This window comes from Phalacrocorax carbo, chromosome 1 (genome assembly GCF_963921805.1).
Source record: "Phalacrocorax carbo chromosome 1, bPhaCar2.1, whole genome shotgun sequence".
Lineage (NCBI taxonomy): Eukaryota > Metazoa > Chordata > Aves > Suliformes > Phalacrocoracidae > Phalacrocorax > Phalacrocorax carbo.
The window spans coordinates 206,602,846-206,625,101 of NC_087513.1; the positions used below are offsets into that span (position 1 = coordinate 206,602,846).

Below are 22,256 nucleotides of genomic sequence, written 5' to 3' on the forward strand. Positions count from 1 at the left end.
AGAAGAAAAAAAGCTTCCCTAGCACAAGGCAGTTGGTGTAAAACCTAGTGCATAGCTATTTTGCATAGAATTAAATGGGGGAAAAGTGACTGTGAATGATGTAATTGGCTGTTATAGGCTGCAAAGGCAGGTGGGAATGTGATCCCATCACCTGTGTGATACAGGGCGAGGAGGTTTCCCCAGTGCCCTCTGCCTCCTTCCAGCTCTCCAGTCTCCAGGAGACCCATGGGCAGAAAGGGCTGGGGCTGGTTAGCGGCTAGCACATGCCTGAGCTGGCTGTGTAAATAAAATGTCAATGACTGGCATGACATACCATAGACGTATGATCCCCCGGGGCTCATCTCGTTAGACAGTCTCTGTTGATGACTTCTTTCTCACTCCCACTGGTGGAGTTTAGTCTAGTTTTAAATTACTAAGTGGTGGCGGCCAGGCTTGAATGTGTGAGCTTGTTGTACCTCTGTTAAATCAGGAATTATAACCAATCACACTGTGATGAAGCCAGAACAGTGAGACTGGGGGTTTAGGCACTTCCTGTAGTATCTCTGAGCACAGCAGAGGCTGATGAGCCTCTGGCTGGGTGAGCTAAAGCCATTGTTTAAGTCCACCCACTGGAAAAGCAGGAAAGCCGTGCCTGTGATTTTTCATGTTTGTCCATTTTTGTGTTCAGCTGGCACTGTGTTTTGCTGCTGTTGTTTGCATTCCTCTCTGCATGGTTCAGAGTACCCGCCGTCTCTCTGACACACTTCCATTCTTATACTCCTAAGTTTCCCATACAAAAAAGGAGAGTAAGAAACGGTAGGAAGAAAATGCGCTAAATACCCAACTTTCATATGAGCCACTTTTAAATGCTCCTGTTCAGTTACTGTCATTTCACTGACAGCCCCATCAGAGCAAATCTGGGGAAGTGAACTGGACAGCAATGGTCTGGCAGCTCTTTTACCACCAACTATTTTGAAATTATATCTCGATGAAACATGTCGGCAACTGTGTGTACATGACCTCTGTTTTTCCTTCAGCAAAAAAAGCTGGTGGCAGCCTGAACCATTGTTCTTTTTATTTAAAACAAGCCCTTCAACTGGGAGCCAAAAAAATGCTTTTCAGTAAAGCTTTGAAAAATCATAAAAGAAGTCCAGCAGCTTACAAGACTTTTCCATTGCCCAGCTATTCACAAAGTAGAGCAGAAATTTTCTGTGTGTTTTGGCTAATCCTTAGCTCCTGAACATTGCACCTTGTCCTGTCAAATGAACTTATGATTAATAATTCATTTTTTTCATTTTTATTGGTGCTTTCAGACATTTATAGCCTTGGACCCTTCTGATTATTGCTTTTTTTGACAGTGTACATACATCTCCAGTCCCTGTTCATAAGGTATATCATTTCTCAGTCTTCATTATTTCTGCTGTCCATCATTCTTTAAAAAGTTTTCCAAATAACTTGAAATGTGGTACACGTTGTACGCACTATTTTTGGCGTGATAACATCAGGAGTATGTATTTTCCTTCTGAAACCTCTCACCAGTTCAATCAAGTTTCTACCTTTTAATGCAGTTAAAGCGTTCAGAACCAGCGGTGTGGCTCTGACTATATCTGCAGCAATGGGCTCGTTTAAATTAGGGATTGTCAGATGTGGAACTTTGCGTGATTTTGGCTGGCGAAGAAAAGGGTGACCTTTCAGTTAAGTATGTGTTAAAAACACGGCACTTTGATCCATACTATCTCAGGACATTTGTGGCATAATATGCTCTGAGCAGGAAATAACAGTACACAAGTAGGCTGTTCAGATACAGGCACTTTGCAGTTTGCAGTGCTTTTCATGGGGAGTTTATTATATGGTGTTACACAAAAGGCAGGCTGAAACTAACTCTGTTGTTTCATTAGCCAAAGTTAGTAGCTTGGCCAGATCTTAAAAAGCTTTAGAAAAATATCTTACTCATTTTTTGATCATTCCATTAATTCATTCTGTATCACCACACAGACCTGTATCATGAGAGGGATTCTCACGCCTGGACTGGACTCCGACACATACATTTCTTTGAAGATCTGGAGCATAATGTCTTGCTGTATGATTAAATCCTGCAGTGGCAAAAGAATCTGGCTAACTGGCTAATATCCCGTGTTTTTTTTTTCCTTTTGCCCTTCTGAAAGACAACATTTTTCTGTCTTTTTGCTTCTACAGATCTTTCCCAGCTTAAAATTTAGCTTCATTTCCACAGGTTCCTAAATGTCTTCATTAGTTCTTTTAAAACTCCCAGATGCAACTTGCCTTGAGTTGAGGATGCATATATATTTAGTTTGTTCAGATGTCCTTCCATCATCTTTTTATTCAGTCCTCGTTCCTCCAGCTGAGTCTAGTAATTTTCCTGAATTTTCCTGTAAAATGTTCTTTGATGTCCTCATTTTCATTACTCATTTTATTGCAAACCAAACCAAACTGGTATTTAAAATCTTGGTATTTTGTGTAAGTGTGATGTAGTGTATTTTGTCTTAATGGAAATATAGCTTCAAAAAACAATTTACATTTTTGCTGTGGTCTTGAATATTAATGAGACATTTTACTCACAAACTGGAGCTGTTTGACAGTCTGGTATTATTTTTATCCAGATTTTTCCAGGAAGTTGGCAACAGTATATGCAGGAAAGCACTTCTTCAGTATCTCTTTCACTGAAATTGGTGGTTCATCAACACTGTCTGTAATTTCTGTTTCGCTTGCACAGCAATAGAATTCAGTATGAATTGCAAATAAAAAGAATCTCAACATTATGCAGTTTTTCAGCACATGGAGTTGCATTAACTCTGCTCAGTTTTATAATGTTTTCTTATGTTGTAGAAAAAGATAAAGAATTTAGGGACTTACCTAAAAAGTTGCCTGAAGTTAAAAGGTTTTCTCCCTGTTCCAATGTAGCTAAACAACAAGTACACATAGTATCGAAACATCAGCACCCGAACATGTGCTTTTGACACAGGATTTTAAAATCATGAAGTATTAGTGTAAAGCATGCAAAGCACCTGAGATCAGGCTCTGCCCCAGGTGAAGTCTATAGGTCTGGTAAAAGGGGCAGTACAGTGGCTTCAAAATACATGCTTCATCTATTTGTGTTCCCCTCATGGACCTGCATGGCTTAGAGCATAGGAAAGAAAGAGCCCAAACTTCTCATTTTAAGAGTCCCAAGGGCTATTTCTATAGGCAGGAATAACCAGAACATAGACAAGCTCTTTATGCTAGGAGCTATGGCATGGCTAAAGGCCCTTATTATTCTTGTTCTGTGCGGCCTAGAGAATTTCTCTTGGCTGATTTTATTGTCAAGGGAATAATTCCACTTATTAGTCCTCTGTACATCACAGAATTGAAAGTATCTTTCCTAATTTACAGCACTGCAACAGGGTCTCTGCTGCACACAATTTAACTATGCAAAACCCACCTGTGTATTTCAGAATATGTTTAGAGTATGATATTTTGTAATAGAGTCAAGCTGCATTACACCTAAACCTGTAGGGTAATGGTTATCTTATTGAAACCTTGGTGTTAAAAATAGATCATACTGGCAACATGCCTAAATACCTTAAGCAGCTAGTTGCAGATATTAGTTCTAAGAATCTCATGGGTGATTACTAGGTTTTATTTTCTTAATTGTGTGACTGGCTTACGTATGCCTGCTTTGCTGTATCCAGGCATATTTTTTAAGAGTATTTTCAGAATGTCTTTGCAGTTCTTCAAGGTGTGAATTTAATCGTTCTTCAAACTCTCTTGTATGTTTCTCTTCCTCTTGAAGGAACTTTTCTGTTGTTGCAAGGAAGGACATCTCGGGGGGAGACTGAGCAATGAATAGAAGATCATGGTTAGTAAAAGCCAGCAAAGGACATGAGTGACTTTCTGCTGGAACAAGTTCTAAATGTTCAAGCAGCAATTTCTGTTAATTCTTTTTGCTAATATTTAAGATGCATTCATTGGAATGCCTTTATCAAAAGAAATACGAAATAATTATTTTTTTGCCTAAAGATATTATGCTTGTTTAAATAAATTAAATGTTTATTTGTATAGATAAATACAATTCTATAACATGAATTTTTAACAGTGGACTGAGAAAAAAACTTAGCATAGAAGCTGTAATACCAAGAGAAAGACAATTTTCTGTCTTTATATGATCATATATTGGGAAAGATGATTGACATTTATTATGTTAATTAAACCATATGTTAAATAGTTTTAATAACTGATTGAGTTATTAGTCTAGAATCTCTGGTTTTGTTTTTCCTGGAATGTAAAAGGGAGAGTTTATTTGTCAGCGCATCAAATAAGAATTAGGTCATAGAATCATAGAATGGTTTGGATTGGAAGGGACCTTGAAGATCATCTAGGTCCAACCCCTCTGCCACGGGCAGGGACACCTTCTACTAGACCGGGTAGTTCAAAGCCCCATCCAACTTGGCCTTGAACACTTCCAAGGATGGGGCATCCACAGCTTCTCTGGGCAACCTGCTCCAGGGCTTCACCACCCTCATCGTACAAAATTTCTTCTTTATGTCTAATCTAAATCTACCCTCTTTTAGTTTAAAGCTATCACCCCTTGTCCTATCACTACATGCCCTTGTAAAAAGTCCCTCTCCAGCTTTCCTGTAGGCCCCCTTCAGATACTGGAATGCTGCTCTGAGGTCTCCCTGGAGCCCTCCCTTTTCCTGGCTGAACAACCCCAACTCTCTCAGCCTGTCCTCATACAAGACGTGCTCCAGCCCTTGGATCATCTTTGAGGCCCTCCTCTGGACCCACTCCAACAGGTCCATGTCTTTCTTATGTTGGGGGCTCCAGAGTTGGACACAGCACTGCAGGTGGGGTCTCACAAGTGTGGAGCAGAGGGGGAGAATCACCTCCCTCGACCCAGTGGCCACACTTCCTTTGGTGCAGCCAGGAAACATTTGCCTTTCTGGGCTGTAAGTGCACATTGATGGGTCATGTCGAGCTTCTCATCAACCAACAGCCCCAAGTCCTTCTCCTCAGGGCTGCTGTCAGTCCATTCTCTGCCCAGCCTGTATTTGTGCTTGGGGTTGCCCCAACCCTTGTGCAGGACCTTGCGCTTGACCTTGTTGAACTTCATGAGGTTCACATGGTCCCACCTCTCAAGCCTGTCAAGGTCCCTCTGGATGGTATCCCTTCCCTCCAGCATGTTGACCATCCCAGGCAGCAAAGTTGCTGAGGGTGCGCTCAATCCCACTGTCCATGTTGGCAACAAAGATGTTAAACAGTGCCAGTCCCAATACTGACCCCTGAGGAACGCCACTCGTCTCTGGTCTCCACTTGGAGCCATTGACTGCAACTCTTTGAGTGTGGCCATCCAGCCAATTCTGTACCCACCATCCATCCAGGGTCCATCTGTCAGATCCACGTCTCCAATTTAGAGACAAGGATGTTGTGCGGGACAGTGTCAAATGCTTTGCACAAATCCAGGTAGATGACGTCAGTTGCTCTTCTCTTATCCACCAGCACTGTAACCCTTTCGTAGAAGGCCACCAGGTTTGTCAGGCATGATTTGCCCTTAGTGAAGCCATGTTGGCTGTTTCCAATCACCTCCTTATTTTCCCTGTGCCTTAGCATAGTTTCCAGGAGGACCTGCTCCCTGATCTTGCTGGGCACTGAGGTGAGGCTGACTGGCCTGTAGTTCCCCGAGTCCTCCTTTTTTGCTTTTTAAAAATGGGGTTATGTTTCCCTTTTTCCAGTCAGTGGGAACTTCACCAAAATGCCATGACTTCTCAAATATCATGAATAGTTGCTTAGCAACTTCATCTGTCAGTTACCTCGGGACCCACAGATGCATCTCCTCAGGTCCCATGACTTGTGCACCTTCAGGTTCCTTAGATGGTCTCAAACCTGATCTTCTCCTACAGTGGGTGGTTCTTCATCCTCCCAGTCCCTGCCTTTGCCTCCTGCAACTTGCGCGGTGTGGCTTAAGCACTTGCTGGTGGAGACTGAGGCAAAAAAGTCGTTGAGCATGTCAGCTTTCTCCATATCCCAGGTAACCAGCTCTCCTGTTTCCTTCCAGAGGACCCACATTTTCCCTAGTCTTCCACTGATGTACATATAAAACCTTTTCTTATTGCCCTTGATGTCCCTGGCCAGATTTAATTCTATCAGGGCTTTAGCTTTCCTAACCTGATCCCTGGCTGCTTGGACAATTTCTCTGTATTCCTCCCAGGCTACCTGTCCTTGCTTCTACCCTCTGTAGGCTTCCTTTTTGTGTCTGAGTTTGTCCAGGAGCATCTTGTTCATCCATGCAGGCCTCCTGGCATTTTTGCCTGTCTTCCTCTTTGTTGGGATGCACTGCTCCTGAGCTTGGAGGAGGTGATCCTTGAATATTAAACAGTTTTCGTGAGCCCCTCTTCCCTCCTGTGCTTTAAGCCATGGTACTCTAGCATGCAGATCCCTGAAGAGGTCCCAGTCTGCTCTCCTGAAGTCCAGGGTAGTAAGCTTGGCAACAAATGATTTAAATATTCAAATATTTTGTTGAAAAGGCTAATTCTATTACACCTGTATATTCTTATTCTAGGCCCCATTGTGTCAGAATGGGATATTCCCTATTTCCATGGCAACTAGAGGCAGATTTGGTTTTTGCTTTCATCCTGGTTTAAAACTGCCCTTTGGCAGGTTTTCAGGCCAAAAGATACTAACTAGAGAAATGCTTTAAAGCACTATTCTATTCAAACGCTTTGCAGCAGACCTTGAGATGAAATTTAGAGACTTCCTATAGGAAACCCCTTTTCAAAGTAAGTGATAGCTGGAAATAAGTTCTGAATGTAATACCATCCTTCTAGAGTGAGAGAGGCTTTCTGATGTATAAGGCTCCTAAAATGAAATTCACAGATGATAAAGCAGAAACTTCTTTTTCTCAGTCCCCCCAAATTAGTGTTTTAACAGGGCAGGGATGAAGAAGTGACTTAATTTGCCATGTAGGAATAAGGAACCGAAAGGTATTGGATCACTTTGTGCCACAACACTCTTCTATCAACCCCTGAACTTAGCAGGGATAAAAAAGAACGTTAATTTTCCAATGTTTGAGAAAATCTGGAGGGAGATCACCTGCCTTCTGGTCTTCCTCATAAACACATGCATTTCTGATCCATACATCATCAATGTTTTCATACGAAGAGTCGTTCCTGAGATTCTGAATGCCATGTCTGCATGCACATTTATTCCTTCGTGGGCTAGGTCACAAATATCTCTCTTTGTGATGTTTGGGTTCAATCACAGAGTTGGCAGTACTATTTTGAAGTATTTGGCACTCAGGCATCCCAGCCCCCAGAGGTCAAAGAGATAATCTGGAGAAAGGAAGACTTCCCCTTGGCTGAGGAGGATTGGGTTAGGGATCACCTAGGCAAATGGGATCCTCACAAATCCATGGGCCCCAATGGAATGCACCCACAAGTGCTGAGGAAGCTGGCAGATGCTGTTGCTAAGCCACTCTCCATTATCTCTGAAAGGTCATTGTGGACAGAAGAGGTGCCCGAGGACTGGAGGACAGCAAATCTCACTCCAGTCTTCAGAAAGGGCAAGGAGGACCTGGGGCTTTATAGGCCAGTCAGCCTCACCTCCATCTCCAGAAAGGTGACAGAACAGTTCATTCTGGAGGTTGTCTCCAGGCATGTAGAGGACAAGAAGGTTATCAGAAGAAGACAACATGATTCACCAAGGGGAGATCATGCTTGACCAACCTGATAGCCACCTATGATGGCATGACTGGCTGGGTAGATGAAGGGAGAGCAGTGGATGTTGTTTACCTCGACTTCAGTATGGCATTGGACACTGTCTCCCATAGCATCCTCTTAGACAAGATAAGGAAGTGTGGGTTAGATGGGAGGGCAGTGAAGTGGACTGAGAACTGGCTCAACAATGGAACTCAGAGGGTTGTGATCAACAGGGCAGAGTCTGGATGGAGGTCTGTAACTAATGGTGTTACCCAGGAGTCTGTGCTGGGTCCAGTCCTGTTCAACATATTCATCAGCGACCTGGATGATGGGACAGAGTGTAACCTCAGCAAGTTCGTTGATGACACCAAGCTGGGGGAAGTGGCTGATACACCAGAAGGCTGTGCTGCCATCCAGCGAGACCTGGACAGGCTGGAGAGCTGGGCCGAGGGGAACCTCATGAAGTTCAACAAGAGCAAGTGCAAGGTCCTGCCCCTGGGGAGGAACAACCCCAGGCACCAGTACAGACTGGGAGCTGAGCTACTGGAAAGCGGCTCTGCTGAGAAGGACCTGGGAGTGCTGGTGGACAGCAGGCTGACCCTGAGCCAGCACTGTGCCCTTGTGGCCAAAAAGGCCAATGGTATCCTGGGGTGCATTAAAAGGAGTGTGGCCAGCAGGTTGAGGGAGGTTATCCTCCCCCTCTATACTCTGCCCTAGTGAGGCCACATCTGGAGTGCTGTGTCCAGTTCTGGGCACAGAAACTTGTCAGTTCAAGACAGACAGGGAACTACTGGAGAGAGTCCAGCGGAGAGCTACGAATATGATGAGAGGACTGGAGCATCTCTCTTGTGAAGACAGGCTGAGAGACTTTGGTTTGTTCAGCCTGAGGAAGAGAAGACTGAGAGGGGATCTTATCAATGATTATAAATAGCTGAAGGGTGGGTGTCAAGAGGATGGGGCTGGACTCTTTTCAGTGGTGCCCAATGACAGGACAAGGGGCAATGGGCACAAATTGTAACACAGGAAGTTCCAGCTAAACATGAGAAAAAACTTCTTTCCTGTGAGGGTGCCAGAGCAGTGTAACAGGCTGTCCAGGGAGGCTGTGGAGTCTTCTTCCCTGGAGACATTCAACCCTGCCTGGATGCGTTCCTGTGCCCCCTGCTCTGGGTGTGACTGCTCAAGCAGGGGGGTTGGACAAGATGATCTCCAAAGGTCCCTTCCAACCCCTGCATTCTGTGATTCTGTGATTTGAAGAACGCTTTTGTATTATGAAGAATACATTTTATTTGGAGGGTTTACTTAAAGAATCACTATGTGTTTTGCTTACTGAATACGAGCTCTGAAATCACTTCCAGTGAGAAGCCTAAGAAACTGGGAAAATGTGAATGTGAAGTATGAATTTATTAGGTGTCATCACCTAGAGAAAAGAATTCATGTTGGGCTTTTCCATATGGACAGCAGATTTACAGGAGTGCTAGTCTTCAGAAATGTTATATCAAGTTATGAGAGGTTCTCAGAGATTCATTAGATCAATGTTTGTAAGTGCTGACTTGTCAATAGAAACATATTGGCCTCATGATCAAGCTATCTTCCTAAAATGCTAGTGTCCTTTCCTTCATCTGGGACTTACTTTGATGTGTTTTTTCTTGAAATACGCTGTAAACTCCAAATCAGAAATTTCTGAATTTCCTTGGAGTTGAGAAGAACGTTTAACACTTAAAATAAGCATATCATGCTTCCCTACGGCTCCTTACCTGAGGGTCAGACATCAGAGACTATCATTTTAGATAGGTCCCTAATACACTGTTTTTAATGCACTTTGAGAGAATGTTGTGTCTAAACAGGTCTAAAAGTCAACATCTCTGGTTAGCAACTAAGCTTGGCTTTCCAAGCCTCTGGTCTGTTCTTTCACTATATTCTTTATTGCCTTTACTTTCTGTGCCTAAGGAAGAAAAACTGTAAAGAAACTGCTTTAATCCATGTCTCAGATCAGATTCATGGTCCCTAGTTTTGAATTTTGTTTCCTCAGTGTCTTCAGACACTTACATCTTTTGGTTTTCTAACTGGAGCTGGATAAACATGGGTTCATTGGTAAGCTTTCAGCCTAACTTGTTTGCGTAGTTAGGCAACAGGGACTCTTTCATTTCTACAGCATCAGCTGATCCCGTATTTCTTTGGTGTACAGCAGTAATGAGAATCACCTTTTTGTCTCATCATTCGTTGGAAATAAAGGAGTGCACCTGATAGAGATGCATATTCCTGCATATGAAATATGTGCTAAATATTTCTTCTCCTTAAGCAAGAACTACCCCAAGTGTTTATGAATTAACTCTGGATTGCTGGGGAGAAGTACTTCAGGAAGCTAGGTCTGTTCTCTCTCATAGACTGCTGAATTAATCTGCCTAGAGTTAATCTCTCTCTTGTCCCATGAGTTGTCCCAGCATTCTTGGATGCACCTTCAGCAGGGCAGCAAGAAAGCTTAAATACTTGGGATATTCTAACATTTAGTGCTCAAACCATAAGTGGTCAAATCCCAGAGTGTTAGTCTTCTCATATTTAGCCCCTTCTACTTTCCAGGAAAGTTCTTGTAACACTAAAACTAGAAATTGGTCTGTCTAATTTTAGTCCCACTGTGACTAAATCTGGGGGCTTTTGGGGGTAGTTTCCTCTAACCCTACACTACACTACATCTTAGGCAGCAGGTACAGATGCCCATCTTCAACATTCTTCTGCTGATATACAAAAATCAAAATTGAGATGACTAGGAAATTGCCAAGCCATAGGGGACAGTTTTTAGAGGGCCTAAGTACCTAACCAGCTAGGTGATAGTAATTGCCTCAGGGTAGGCTCAAGACAGCCAAAGTCATTCCTAATAATGTCCAGCGGTAGAATTTCCACAACTTTCCATTGCAATCCATTTATTAAGCAATTTCCCCTCATTAACGTTAGAGAGTTTCGTGATGCTTAATTTAGATATTGCTTCCTACAGCTTAAGTCTTTCTTGTCTTTCCAAGTCTTGACAAGAACAGACTATATCTGTCCATCATCTGAAGAGAAACATGAGAAGGTATTTGTGACTACAAGTTAAAGATCCAGACTGGGAAGCACAATGTACATAACTGCTTGTTCCACCTTAAATGGAGTAATTGTGGAAAAATGGACTATTCTGAAGTGGCAAATAATCTTATTGCCTGTTTTATGTATGTATATATGGATGTATGTATATATGGATGTATGTATATATGTATTTATTTACTTTCTGTGGGAAAGATTAAACTTGAAGCTGAACGTTGGACTGTTCTATCTAATAGTCTTCCCAGAGACTGGGAATGGATTAGGTAACTATTTGCTGAAGTTGTTCATTTCAGAAAGAGAGCATACCCAAAAGTACTGTTCAGAGAAAGAGAATTTCCCTAGATTTGAAAAGCCTTGAAACAAGAATTTTTGGGGTTAGGGAATTGCCAGTGAATCCCAGCTGAGCTTTCTGGTTTACCCTAAGGCAGGAATGACTTTCCCTACACATGTAACCTCTAAATAACAATGTGAAAGGACAGAGGTTCCAGTGGAACACTTACTAGGGTTGTCTGAAGACTCTCTACTGGGAGGAGAGATGTCTTTGTCTAAAGCCCTAGAGATTATTTTCTCCCTTCCCTAAATACCAGCAGAGTAATTTTGGTAGGTATCAGGACATCACCTGCGATTCCAATGTTTTCAATTGGCACTACAAATATTCTTCAGAAAAATGGTCTGTTAAACATCTTCAAAGTTTTGAGCATACTGGAGATTTCACTTAGGTGAAACATCAGTCCTGAAAACCCTGGCAAAGAACCCTGGTTTACAAACACATTGTATGTTTTTAACTCTTTCTCCTTGTTGAAATGGCTTTTCATTTGGACACAGAGCTCTACAGTAACAGACTGTTGAATCATCTCTGCACTAAAGCTGTGGTATCCAGTATCAGTCTGAGTGATGATTTAATTTTGGTGATCTTCTGGACTTGTACCTGCTTTGTACCATGCTACAAATCAGTGCCGCTGATTTGGACTTAGACACTGCACAAGAATTATCCCTTGCTTAATAATTTCATTATGTACTTTGCCCACGCACCAGTTGGAAAGTGTTTTCCTTATAATCTAGTCAACTGTCTTGGCATCAACCCTGTCCTGAGTACCAGCTGGGAAATAGTTTCCCCGCAGCTTGCAAAAGTGTCTCAGAATGGACATTTTCCCTGGGCTGGCTGGAAACAGAAGCTTTGTGTCTGGTGTCTCTGTCTGACATTTCTGACAGGAGAGAGAAGGAGAATTGGTACTTATCAGACTCTCCTAAAAAAGTCCAAACAATTATTTTTATGATTAGCAGTTTAAAGAGGAAGACTCCCAAGACACAGTAATTTACTTAAAATTCCTGTAAAGCATAAGAATAGAAAAACGGAAGTGAGGTCAAACACCCAGGACTATGTGGTTCTCTCCCTGTTCTCTGACTACTGGGACACAGCTGCTGGTACCATGCTCAGTGAAGGGCTGCACTGCAATCCCTGCGTCCCAGGCAGGCCATCACTAGGTGCTGCCTACACACAGTGAGATTCTGGGCTATGAAGACAGTCCTTCAGCAGCCACATCTCCAACAGGAAAGGATGTGCACCCATTTCTGAAGAGGACAGCAGAACTGGGGTACGACAACCACAAACTGCTTGACGATGATTGTTGGTGTCACAATGCCTCTTCCCTCCTACTTCAGGTGATGAGTGGCAAGAAAATTGCCTGTTGATTGCCCCCAGTAAATGCTGAAGTCTTCCCTCTTCTCCCTCTACAGGCACAGCCACACATCTGCAGTTCAGGATCTCCAGGGTACAAAGATGCACATATCACAGCTGGACAGAGAGATGGCCACACTCTGTTCCTTACTAATCTGTTAGTTCCATTATTTAATGATGGTGTGGTTGCATGGATTGAGGTCTGGAAAACAAGTGCTAAGTTTTCAAATGGAAAAAAATAGTGGCCTGTAGTAGAGGCCTAAGGAAGAATAGAAGAAGCTGAAGAAGAGGATAAAGCTCAAATTTAAAGAGATCTAAAGTCACAGAATTATGGAGAATTTTTCCTAAGAAGTTGCCCTTGGCAAAGTGGGATTTATCCCACTTGTCGTGGAGGTTGGTAATCTCCAGCCTATGAAGACTGAAATGAAGAATGTTGCACTATTACTATTTCATATAAAGAAAAATAAGGATTGCAGCAGTTATTCTGTTCCTTTTTGAATACAATAGCTAACACATAGAAAATAGTTGCTGCAATTCCTCTAATTTCATCCATCAATTGAATGCTGTAGAAACTTGATTTGTCTAACAGCACTTAAGGAAGTAAGTTTCCAGGCATTATGGCAATACGCTTAAAGCAGAGTGCCCTTACAGAAGGCAATATGTAGCAGAGTGACCCAATATAGAAGACAATGAGCTAAAATGTAGAAATCTCTCTCACAGTCACATAATGGCAGATAATTATCACCACTGTTATTAGTACAGAGGCAAGGCCCAGAAGGGGATGTATCATCTCCAGAAAAACTGCATTTGTGTTAGGATAAGGTATTTCCATTTTTGCTGGGCTGGCACTGTATAAATAATAATGACAACAGAGGTGATCTAATTTTTGGCTTCTCCAAGGCTGCATTTGGTCCACAGATGGATCTTTGAGAATATAAGTGTAACAGGAAAACAGTTACTTACTGATAATTTGAATTCTTCCGCATTGTGAGCAGGACTCAGTAAGCTGTCTCTTCTGCCTTTTTCATGAAATGGCCCACCAAAGCCCAAAGGATACCCCATTTGTGGTGATGGAGATTTAGAGTCTATTTTCTTTTCATGACCTCTGTGAAGTGTATGAGAAGATAAAGTGCTGTCACGGTTTGAACCAGTGATTTTGTCTTGGCCACATAAAGCAGGACTACAGTTTCTGTGGTATCCACTGGCTGCGAACATAGCAGTCTGTTGCCGTTCCATTTTCCATGCATCGTTCTTTTGGAAAGTTCTAAAAGAGAAAAAAAAATCAACTATGAAAACCAGTTAAAACTCTAAGCTATCACAGCAAAGCCAAAGGGATTTTTTTATTCTTTTTGTTTGTGCAATTGTGATTACTTAGCTGTTCAAACTGCTTCATGCATGAAGTTATGGGCATAAGATTAAGCATTACTGAGTTACAGCAATTTAGCAACTTTCCACTGAAGATGCTGTAAATGTCTGAGTGTGCATTTTTTGTCTGCTTCAGCTGTGACTTAAATCACGCTAATTTAAACCGTTTCATTGGAGTTAAAGTTGCATAACCTGGCCATATTTCGGCATCACCAGCAGAGATAAAGAAGTCGTTATCCCACTCTACTCAGCGCTTGTCAGGCCACACCTGGAGTACTGTGTACAGTTCTGGTCCCCTCTATACAAAAAAAGATGTGGACAGGCTGGAAGGGGTCCAGAGAAGGGCCTCCAAGATGATCAAAGGACTGGGAAGCTGCCGTATGAGGATAGGCTGGGAGAACCAGGTTTGTTCAGCCTTGAGAAAAGGAGTCTCAGAGGGGATCTCATCACCATGTACCAGTCCTTAAGGGGCAGCTACGAAGAAGACAGAGACTCCCTTTTTGCAAAGAGTCACACAGAGGACAAGGGGGAATGGACACAAGTTGCTCTTGGGGAGATTCCGACTGGACATGAGAGGGAAATTTTTCACAGTGAGGACAGTCACCCATTGGAATAATCTCCCCAGGGAAGTGGTTGACTCGGCCACGTTGGACACCTTCAAGAGTCGTCTGGACAGGGTGCTGGGCCATCTTGTCTAGACTGTGCTCTTCCCAGAAAGGTTGGACTAGATGATCCCTGACGTCCCTTCCAACCTGTGGTTCTGTGATTCTGTGATTTTGTGATTCCTATAATTGTGGCAGGACAAGACCTAAAAGACAATCTCGCTTCAGGTCCTGAAGACACCAATACTCCTTAAGTGTTTGTAACCCATCCTCTGCCAAAGGTTATCATCCCTTCAGCTTTTCAGTGGAAGAAGCTATGTAAGTGCTCTTCAGCCATGTCTTGATAGGTTATAATATGATAGGAACTCGAGTGAATTTTGACACACAAGTAGAGGAAATGAAAGACTGAAGAGTGAGACGGGAAACAAAAAATATTATTAGTGGTTGGATAATTACTCAATTTTGATCTAATATCACCCTAAACAACTATGTTCAAATAGCTAGCATTTAGAATAAATGTTTAAATAAGTTAAATAAAAAACTAGTACAGTTATCTGTGATCCTGCATTTTTAGTGCAATACTAATTTTGCCACTGATTTAATGATAACACACTGGAAATTAATATAAGATGTGAAGAATTTTTTGAAATACACTTTTTAAAAATCGTACAAGAACATGCTTTCGCAACAATAAATGAAATCTTCAAGCTTACAAAAGAATTTTAAAGTATTTTATAATGATGTTCCATAACTCTTGTATCCCACTTACAGTGACTAGAATGGATGTGAAAGCATATATTTTTATTCATTTGTAGTCCTGTAAATCAAAAACTATCACGGTTAACAGCAACTTAAAAAACAAAAGAAAGTTATTTTCTTCCTATTCAAAATATCATCTTCTCCTGACAGTTAACTGAACAATTTTGATGCCATATTGATAAGAGCAAAGAATTTTGAGACCAGCTTGCCCAGTTCTCTGTCTGAATTAGACTAATTTTCAATTGCATCTTTACTTGTATTATATACTAAAACAATTAGATTATTTAAGATTTTATTACATTTCTTTTACAATATTTCTGACTGAGGTAAAAACTTCCATTGTAATGAGGTCTGTCCTTATGAAAAAATCAAAACTGTAGTCTTCAGAGGTAACTACTATACTTAAACATGACAGCTGTTTTAAAAGATCCTATCATTGCAAATATCCTAGAACACTTTACTAGTTTGAAATGCAGCTTTTGAAAAGTTTTAAAAGATCAAGTTCTCTGCCACAAAAATACAAATATTCAAGATTATGCAGTGCTCCTCAGATCCAAAACCAGCCTTTTTTTGTTGTTTTTATTAATAAAAAGGGGTGTGTGTGTTTGTTAATAACAGAGTAGAATTTTCCAGTTCCCCACAGGGAAAAGACGGCGTTTTCTGCAGAAAGATCACATCATCATTTTCGAATCTTAAATATTTGGTGTTGGGAAAAGGTGGCTTTGTAGACTTACTGGACCCTGCTTGTCCATAAGCCCTGAAACATGAAACTGAGTACTTCATAAATGGATAGTGCAGAACAACTCAGAGAACTAATGAAGAACATATTTTTCTCTGATTATAAAAGAAGTAGTGATTAAGATACTCTGAATGCTACAGGAAGGCAAATTATAAGCATGATGCTATAATTATTGCTGTAATATTATTATTACACATTCTAACATACAACTCTCTGAGAATATTCACCTTCCAGTTTTCTAAATCACTGAAAATGTTTACCTTTATGGAGGCACAGTTTTCTCCTTTCTTTCATGCTTTTCTGTAAATAAATACACTCTGCTTTTTGGGCACAGGAGAATACCGTTACCCCCGCCCCCTCCCCATTTTAAAGTCTATTCCATCTATTGTTTGGATGAACGGCACAGTGAAAAAATCTGCCACAACTGAAGATAGATGGCATGAATAATAAAATCACAGATTCTTTTTTCATCTTGTGTTCTGACCTTTTTGGAAGTAATTCCCTCTGTAAACCCCTGGTAAAGTCTATGTGATCCACGTTCTTTTTTCCCCCAGAACTGCTTCTCTATGTATTTAATAACAGTTATTACTGTTATGTTATAGCTTACTTCACTAAGACCAGAATTCCCAGACTTGGCTGCCTACAGTTATGGTAGATTTTAGATAGTAAAAACAGATACCCACCCCACCCCCCACCCCCACTGACTGATTTTTTAAAGGAACTTCACTTCCGACTGTAATCCATAGGATTGCTGGGGCTGTTTGCTATCTTGGAAAAACATGACACCTACATTTAGGTGCTTTGATATGGATAGTATGCCTTCACTTCAGACAAATTTCACAGTTGGGGTTTAAATTTCTGCCAGTTCAGTGCAAAATAATATCTAAGAACAGAGTCCTACTTTGAATACAAATGTAAAGGTAAGCAAATATCTGCAAATTTGTAAAAAACTGTCCATTTGTTAACACTGGCAATGCAAATACACTGTAACTGCAGTTGAATAACTTATGCTTTCAGTGGGTTTACTGTCATAAAGTATTTAGCATATACATATACTTCACAAAAATAATACCACTGTTGACATGGTGACATATGGGACAAGAAGGGAAAGAACAATGTCCTTGCAAAGGGAATTTATATAGGAAGAATCAATTTTTTCCAGCCTCTTATGTAAAATAAGCCCTGTCTCTATGTGATCAAAGACTTCAGTGGTGCAAAAGAGACTCCTTACACAGCTTGTGCTAGTTGACATACCTGGTCTTGAAAAAGAAAACAACAGATCTTTAATGACTAGAATGTCTTCAGAATTCATGTTGTTGCTTTTACCTTGCAAGTATAACTGCTAGCTTGATTTCAAAAATGGTTAAAAAGTATTTTCCTGAAGAGATTGTTTTCACTGCTTCCAGTTTATTTACTGCAGTAACTGATAGAGTGGTGAGTATGACCAAGAGTGTGTGACCTCCAAAGGGTAGTGAAAACCTTAGATAGATACTTCACTGTCAACACAGATCCTTTAAGCGATCTCCAGCTACCTTAGCAGGTATTCAGTCCTAGCCTTTACCCCGTCACTTTTGCCAGATGACGGAAGTGCACTTTGGCATGACCAATTACCTATTTTGTGTATATTTTTATGGTAAATAGGTAGCCTTTCATTTGGGAACTCACAGGCATGTTTTAATTTTGGAAGAAACAGGCTAAACAAATGAGTGTCATCAGAGAAAGCCCTCTTCAACCATGCCAAAATTTAAATCAACTGTATGTGGCTGAAGTCTAAATAAAGCATTGAAATCTTGAGGGTGGGGAAAGCTTATGTAAATGGCAATTAGAAGTAAGTTAATTATCATAGATAAGAACAGTAATTAATGAAAGTGGTTAGAGGTAGGATGTGGCCACAGTCCTTTTTAGCAACAAGATGCCACTCCTGCGTATCTTACTTTGCAACAGTTAGGAATTCACTGTATACTGAAAGAAAGAAGGAATCATGCTTCTTTATAAATGACCAGTATAACTTCCTGCAATTTCCTGTATTTTCTCTAGAGGTCTCCTATCTAATGACTGTGCCCATGCCCAGGATTCGAGTACTGACTGTGAGTCATGACTGAAAAATAGTGTAGAATATACTTGGTTGAAGACCTTTTTTTCATTGTGGAAACCGTTCTAGGTTTCTGAATGCAAATAGGAAAAACAAAATGTACAGCTCCTGAAAATTGCTATTTAAAACACAAACACCCCCCCTCTCCTTGCACAAGCACCACGTTTTCTATGTTTTTTTACTATGTAAAAAAAAATCTTTGTGCCCTTTCTCTAGTGCCATAAGTACCATGGAAACAGTACTGCAAACTAAAACAGAAATAACATGGTTTATGCTCACAGTAAAATAAAACATACTCCAGAGTTTAACACAACCAACATCAATTGCCTGGTTTATCTGCACACAATCGATGGTTGAAAATTTAATTTCAGTTTTCTGAGAAAATCTTGAGGTAGTTCCCTGCTGGGGAACAGAGAACGGACAATATAGAGAGGGCCTAGTCTTAGAAAGACTGTCTGGCTGATGTGTATATACAGTACATGTGGAATTTGCACATTTTTTGAAATCTGTGTATGTATTTATTTAGCTAAATAGCTTTTCATTTAGGAAATCAAATGCACGTTTTAGATCCTGAAAACCAGGCTCAATATATCTGTTCCATCAGATTAATTAGAATAATAATTTAGATTGTGTTCAGTAGGGTTGTTGAGATTTGTGTTGTGAGGAAGGTTAGCTCTCCCAGTTTTCTCTATCCCAGTTTTGGTTTAACATTGGTCTTCAATGGCTATGTAATCAAAATCCTGCAAATTACCTGCATAGTTCTATTGTCTCTTAAACTTAAATTCCCATGAATGAAATTTCACAGTTCCTCATGTACAGCAAGTGTAATTCCTGAGAAAATGGGAAGAAAAAATCTTACATTTTCTCACTTTAGAAGGGTGGAAGAATGAGCAAAAATTGCGCTGACCAATTTTTTGTGAAATTATGAGACCTACACGTGTAGAATAGTCTGTATCTTGGTTTGTAAATATTTTTTCATCAAAACCTTCAATGTCATTTGAAGCTTAGTAGGAAAACAGCCATACCTGCCATTTCCATATATACACATATAGACTATGCATATATATATTTACATAGACATGAATACTATCTCCAACACTAAACATCATATTTAAAAGGAAATTTTAGGCAAGAATGTAGCTACATATAATGGGGCGCCTTTCTATTTTGCAGAGAGAAAATCACTTTACATTTTGCCAGAGACTGAACGTATGAGTTTGAAATCTTACCCTGTACAATTTTGGCTCCAATTATTTAAACTTTGCTTCACAGAACTGTTTTACATTAGCACTAAGTTCTTTATTACAATGATCAAAACATTTAGCCTCTTATAATTATTTAGCTCTCCTGTACTGTGAAATATTGTTTAACAGGAAGTTTAATTTTCTTTTTATTAGTGCAGCGCCATGATTATAACACGTTTGAAGGTAATTCAGTGCTTCACTGCATGCAGGGAATTAAGAAGGAAGTTATCACTACAACATGTTTTCTATGAGTCTGAGTGTTCTTAAGTCTCATTATTTTTCCCTAACAAGGAGTGTATTGTAGTAATGATTTATTCAGGGCATCTGAAATTATGTTTCTTTTAAAAATAAGGTCACCCAAGAACACCAAAACTAGACAAGACATTAAAATACATTTAATGAAACTTCCAACAAATGAAACTGGCGGGACACAAAGCTTTTCAGCAGGAGTTGTAGTTCAAACTGCTTATTAAGATAACCTCCTGGGGAGCAGTTTACCTCTCATGTTGGTTTTTATACCCTTCCCTTGTCTTGTTTTTATGTGGCAGTAAAAATACATTCTGTCCTGTGTTGCAAAACCTGAACTAAGAATTACTTAGGCAGCATATAAAAAGTTTTCTAAGTTGTTTCGTGTGCCAAATATTAAAATAATGATCAAACATTTCTGGGACTTCATTTATTGCCAAATTCAGTTAGCCACCTGGAAAAAAGTCTTAGAAATATACTAACGAGATCTGATATTTATGTTGGTGAGAGTTCTGAATGAACAGAAACAGAAAAGAAGTCTAACAGTATGACCCAGTTAGATGCTTCCACAAAGCTTACAGGAAGTTTCATAAATGTGTACAATCTAAATATTACCTCTCTTCCTTTTCTTGTATCTTTGAATCGGTTTGGTAGCTGTGCTCTTTTTCTCCATATGTGCCCATGGGACCCAGTATTGATGTTTCTGTGTCATTTTGTAGTTTAACAAGACGATTTTGTAATCTTACATTCTCATGTTCCAGTTTGTGAATGGAAGCTGCGAAATCTCCATATTCTTTGTTAGATAAATCTATACTCTGTGAAAGGAGATAAACCCATCATTAAATAGTGTTTTTTTTCCACCATAAATAGATGTTAGTATTTTTAACAAGCAAACACAAAACAATGTTCTATGCTACAGAAAGACCTGGCTACCATATATAATCAGGCAGCACTTTAGCTACCACATATAATCATGCAGCACTTACAGCAAACCAAGAAAACTGCCTCCAGAAAAAAAAAACTGCTGTAGATAAATGGAAAAGAAGGGATAACAGCCTCTATAATACAATAAAACAAATTAAAATTTCTCAACAAACATGCATTCGAAATATTATTGTTGTAAATTCATTGCTTGCTTGGTAAAACTTATGACATAAAAGCAAACATAACAGCTATAGCTGCAGACTGTATTGCTCCCTCCAGTAACAATTCCACCAAAAATAACAAGAAAAATTATAAAAGTTCGTTACTATACTAGATACAGGGTATGCCTACAGGCATAATTTAATATCTGTGTCAAGATACCGTCACCTTCAGTTTCAGAAGCAGTAAAGTAAGGCCACATTAGCACAGTGCTTTCCGTCCAAACCCAGCTTCTCAGCTGGGTTAGCCCACGTGGTATACAAGTCAAAATACTGAAAGTGCACGTACATGGCGACTAGGAGCTAAAGATCCCCATCCACTAGGATATCAAGAAGGGAAGATGAAGATTGGCTCTGGAAATTGACTAGCCAGGATACCCCATTTCTTTTCTGTCTTATCACTTATTCCATAAAGCCTATGCTGCACACCTGAGCTAGCTAATTTGAAGTATCTCTCTGCAGAATACTGCACTGCATTGTGTAAACCCATTTGCAATAACAGTATACTGTCAGCAACAGAAAATTCTCAGAAGATTTATCAGATTACACAGAAAAGACTCAAAACCCATATGTTTTATTAAGTTGTGCTTTCACATATTTCTAGATTTACCTTATTCTTTTGGAACATAGTAACCCATGAATATTAAAGATTTGTTTCTTAGTATACTGCTAGTGCAGCTGGGCTCCTGCACCTGAAAGCTTGACTTCCTTGCACTAACTTGTTTGCTGTCACCTCTTCCTGTAAACCCTGCATTGCTTAGCTAGTTTTAGGGGAAATTTATGAGCCAAGCTGGCACAGAAGTGCGAGAAAGTATAAGAAAATTTAGTATTTTGTGTGAGGATGGGGGGTAGGGGCTTAGCTATGTCTCCTAAGTGGAGAGGAGTGGCAGAACAGAGGCAGAAGGAGAGTGCTAAGTCACCCTACCACTAAAAGCTCTAGAATCAGCAGTACAGTTATAATGCCATGAGCCCCAAAACTGAGCTGGCACAGCTACATTGCTTTTGAAATCTAAACAAGTAACCCTGCCTGATGATGCATTACCCCATACTGACTTGGGCTGGCACTAGTTCGAGGGGTCTGTGTAGTGCTCTATTGTACTGTACAAACACATCCATAAAATCTCCAGTCCCTGCAATCTTAATATCAAATACCTCACAGTCTTTAATGTTTAGATCCTCACAATACACTAGTAAAGTAGGAAAGAATTATTAAGTCCACAAATGCACTGGTAGGTGTAGTGACCTTGGTCTATCTAGTAACTGGATTTTACTGTTAAAATTTAACAAACGTGATACCTAGAAGGATTCTTGTCAGACAGCTCTTCTCAATCTTCATGAAGAATATCATTGTAGAGGAGAGCTAGATATGCGCACACACACCCATCTATGCTTCCACAGTAATATATCATATATACACATAAATATATCTGTAATACTGTACATGTATGTATAGGTAATACATCACTGATAGACATATATGCAATTTTAAGGGTGTGGAAAACATGACATTCTTTCATGCATTTGTCAGTCTACAGGCTACAAATCCCCCAAAGATGTATTTACAGCAGTATTTACAAGCAACATTCCAGTGTTTTTTCTAGTGATAGATACAACAACTGCAGATGTTCCGTAAACAGGATGTTT

At 40.2% G+C, this 22,256-nt stretch overlaps 1 protein-coding gene across 1 annotated transcript in view; it reads right to left on the reverse strand.

Annotated features, from left to right (window-relative positions):
- Nucleotides 1–3,578: 3,578 nt before the first annotated feature.
- The window catches only part of DEUP1 (deuterosome assembly protein 1), a 70,368-nt gene continuing 51,690 nt past the window's right edge, over nucleotides 3,579–22,256 (reverse strand). The window contains exons 15-17 of the mRNA XM_064449920.1: nucleotides 20,086–20,285; nucleotides 13,387–13,687; nucleotides 3,579–3,811 (exon numbers count right to left, since the gene is read on the reverse strand). Coding sequence (XP_064305990.1) covers nucleotides 3,641–3,811; nucleotides 13,387–13,687; nucleotides 20,086–20,285 — 672 coding nt within the window. The 3' untranslated portion in view covers nucleotides 3,579–3,640. The remainder of the gene's footprint in view (nucleotides 3,812–13,386; nucleotides 13,688–20,085; nucleotides 20,286–22,256) is intronic.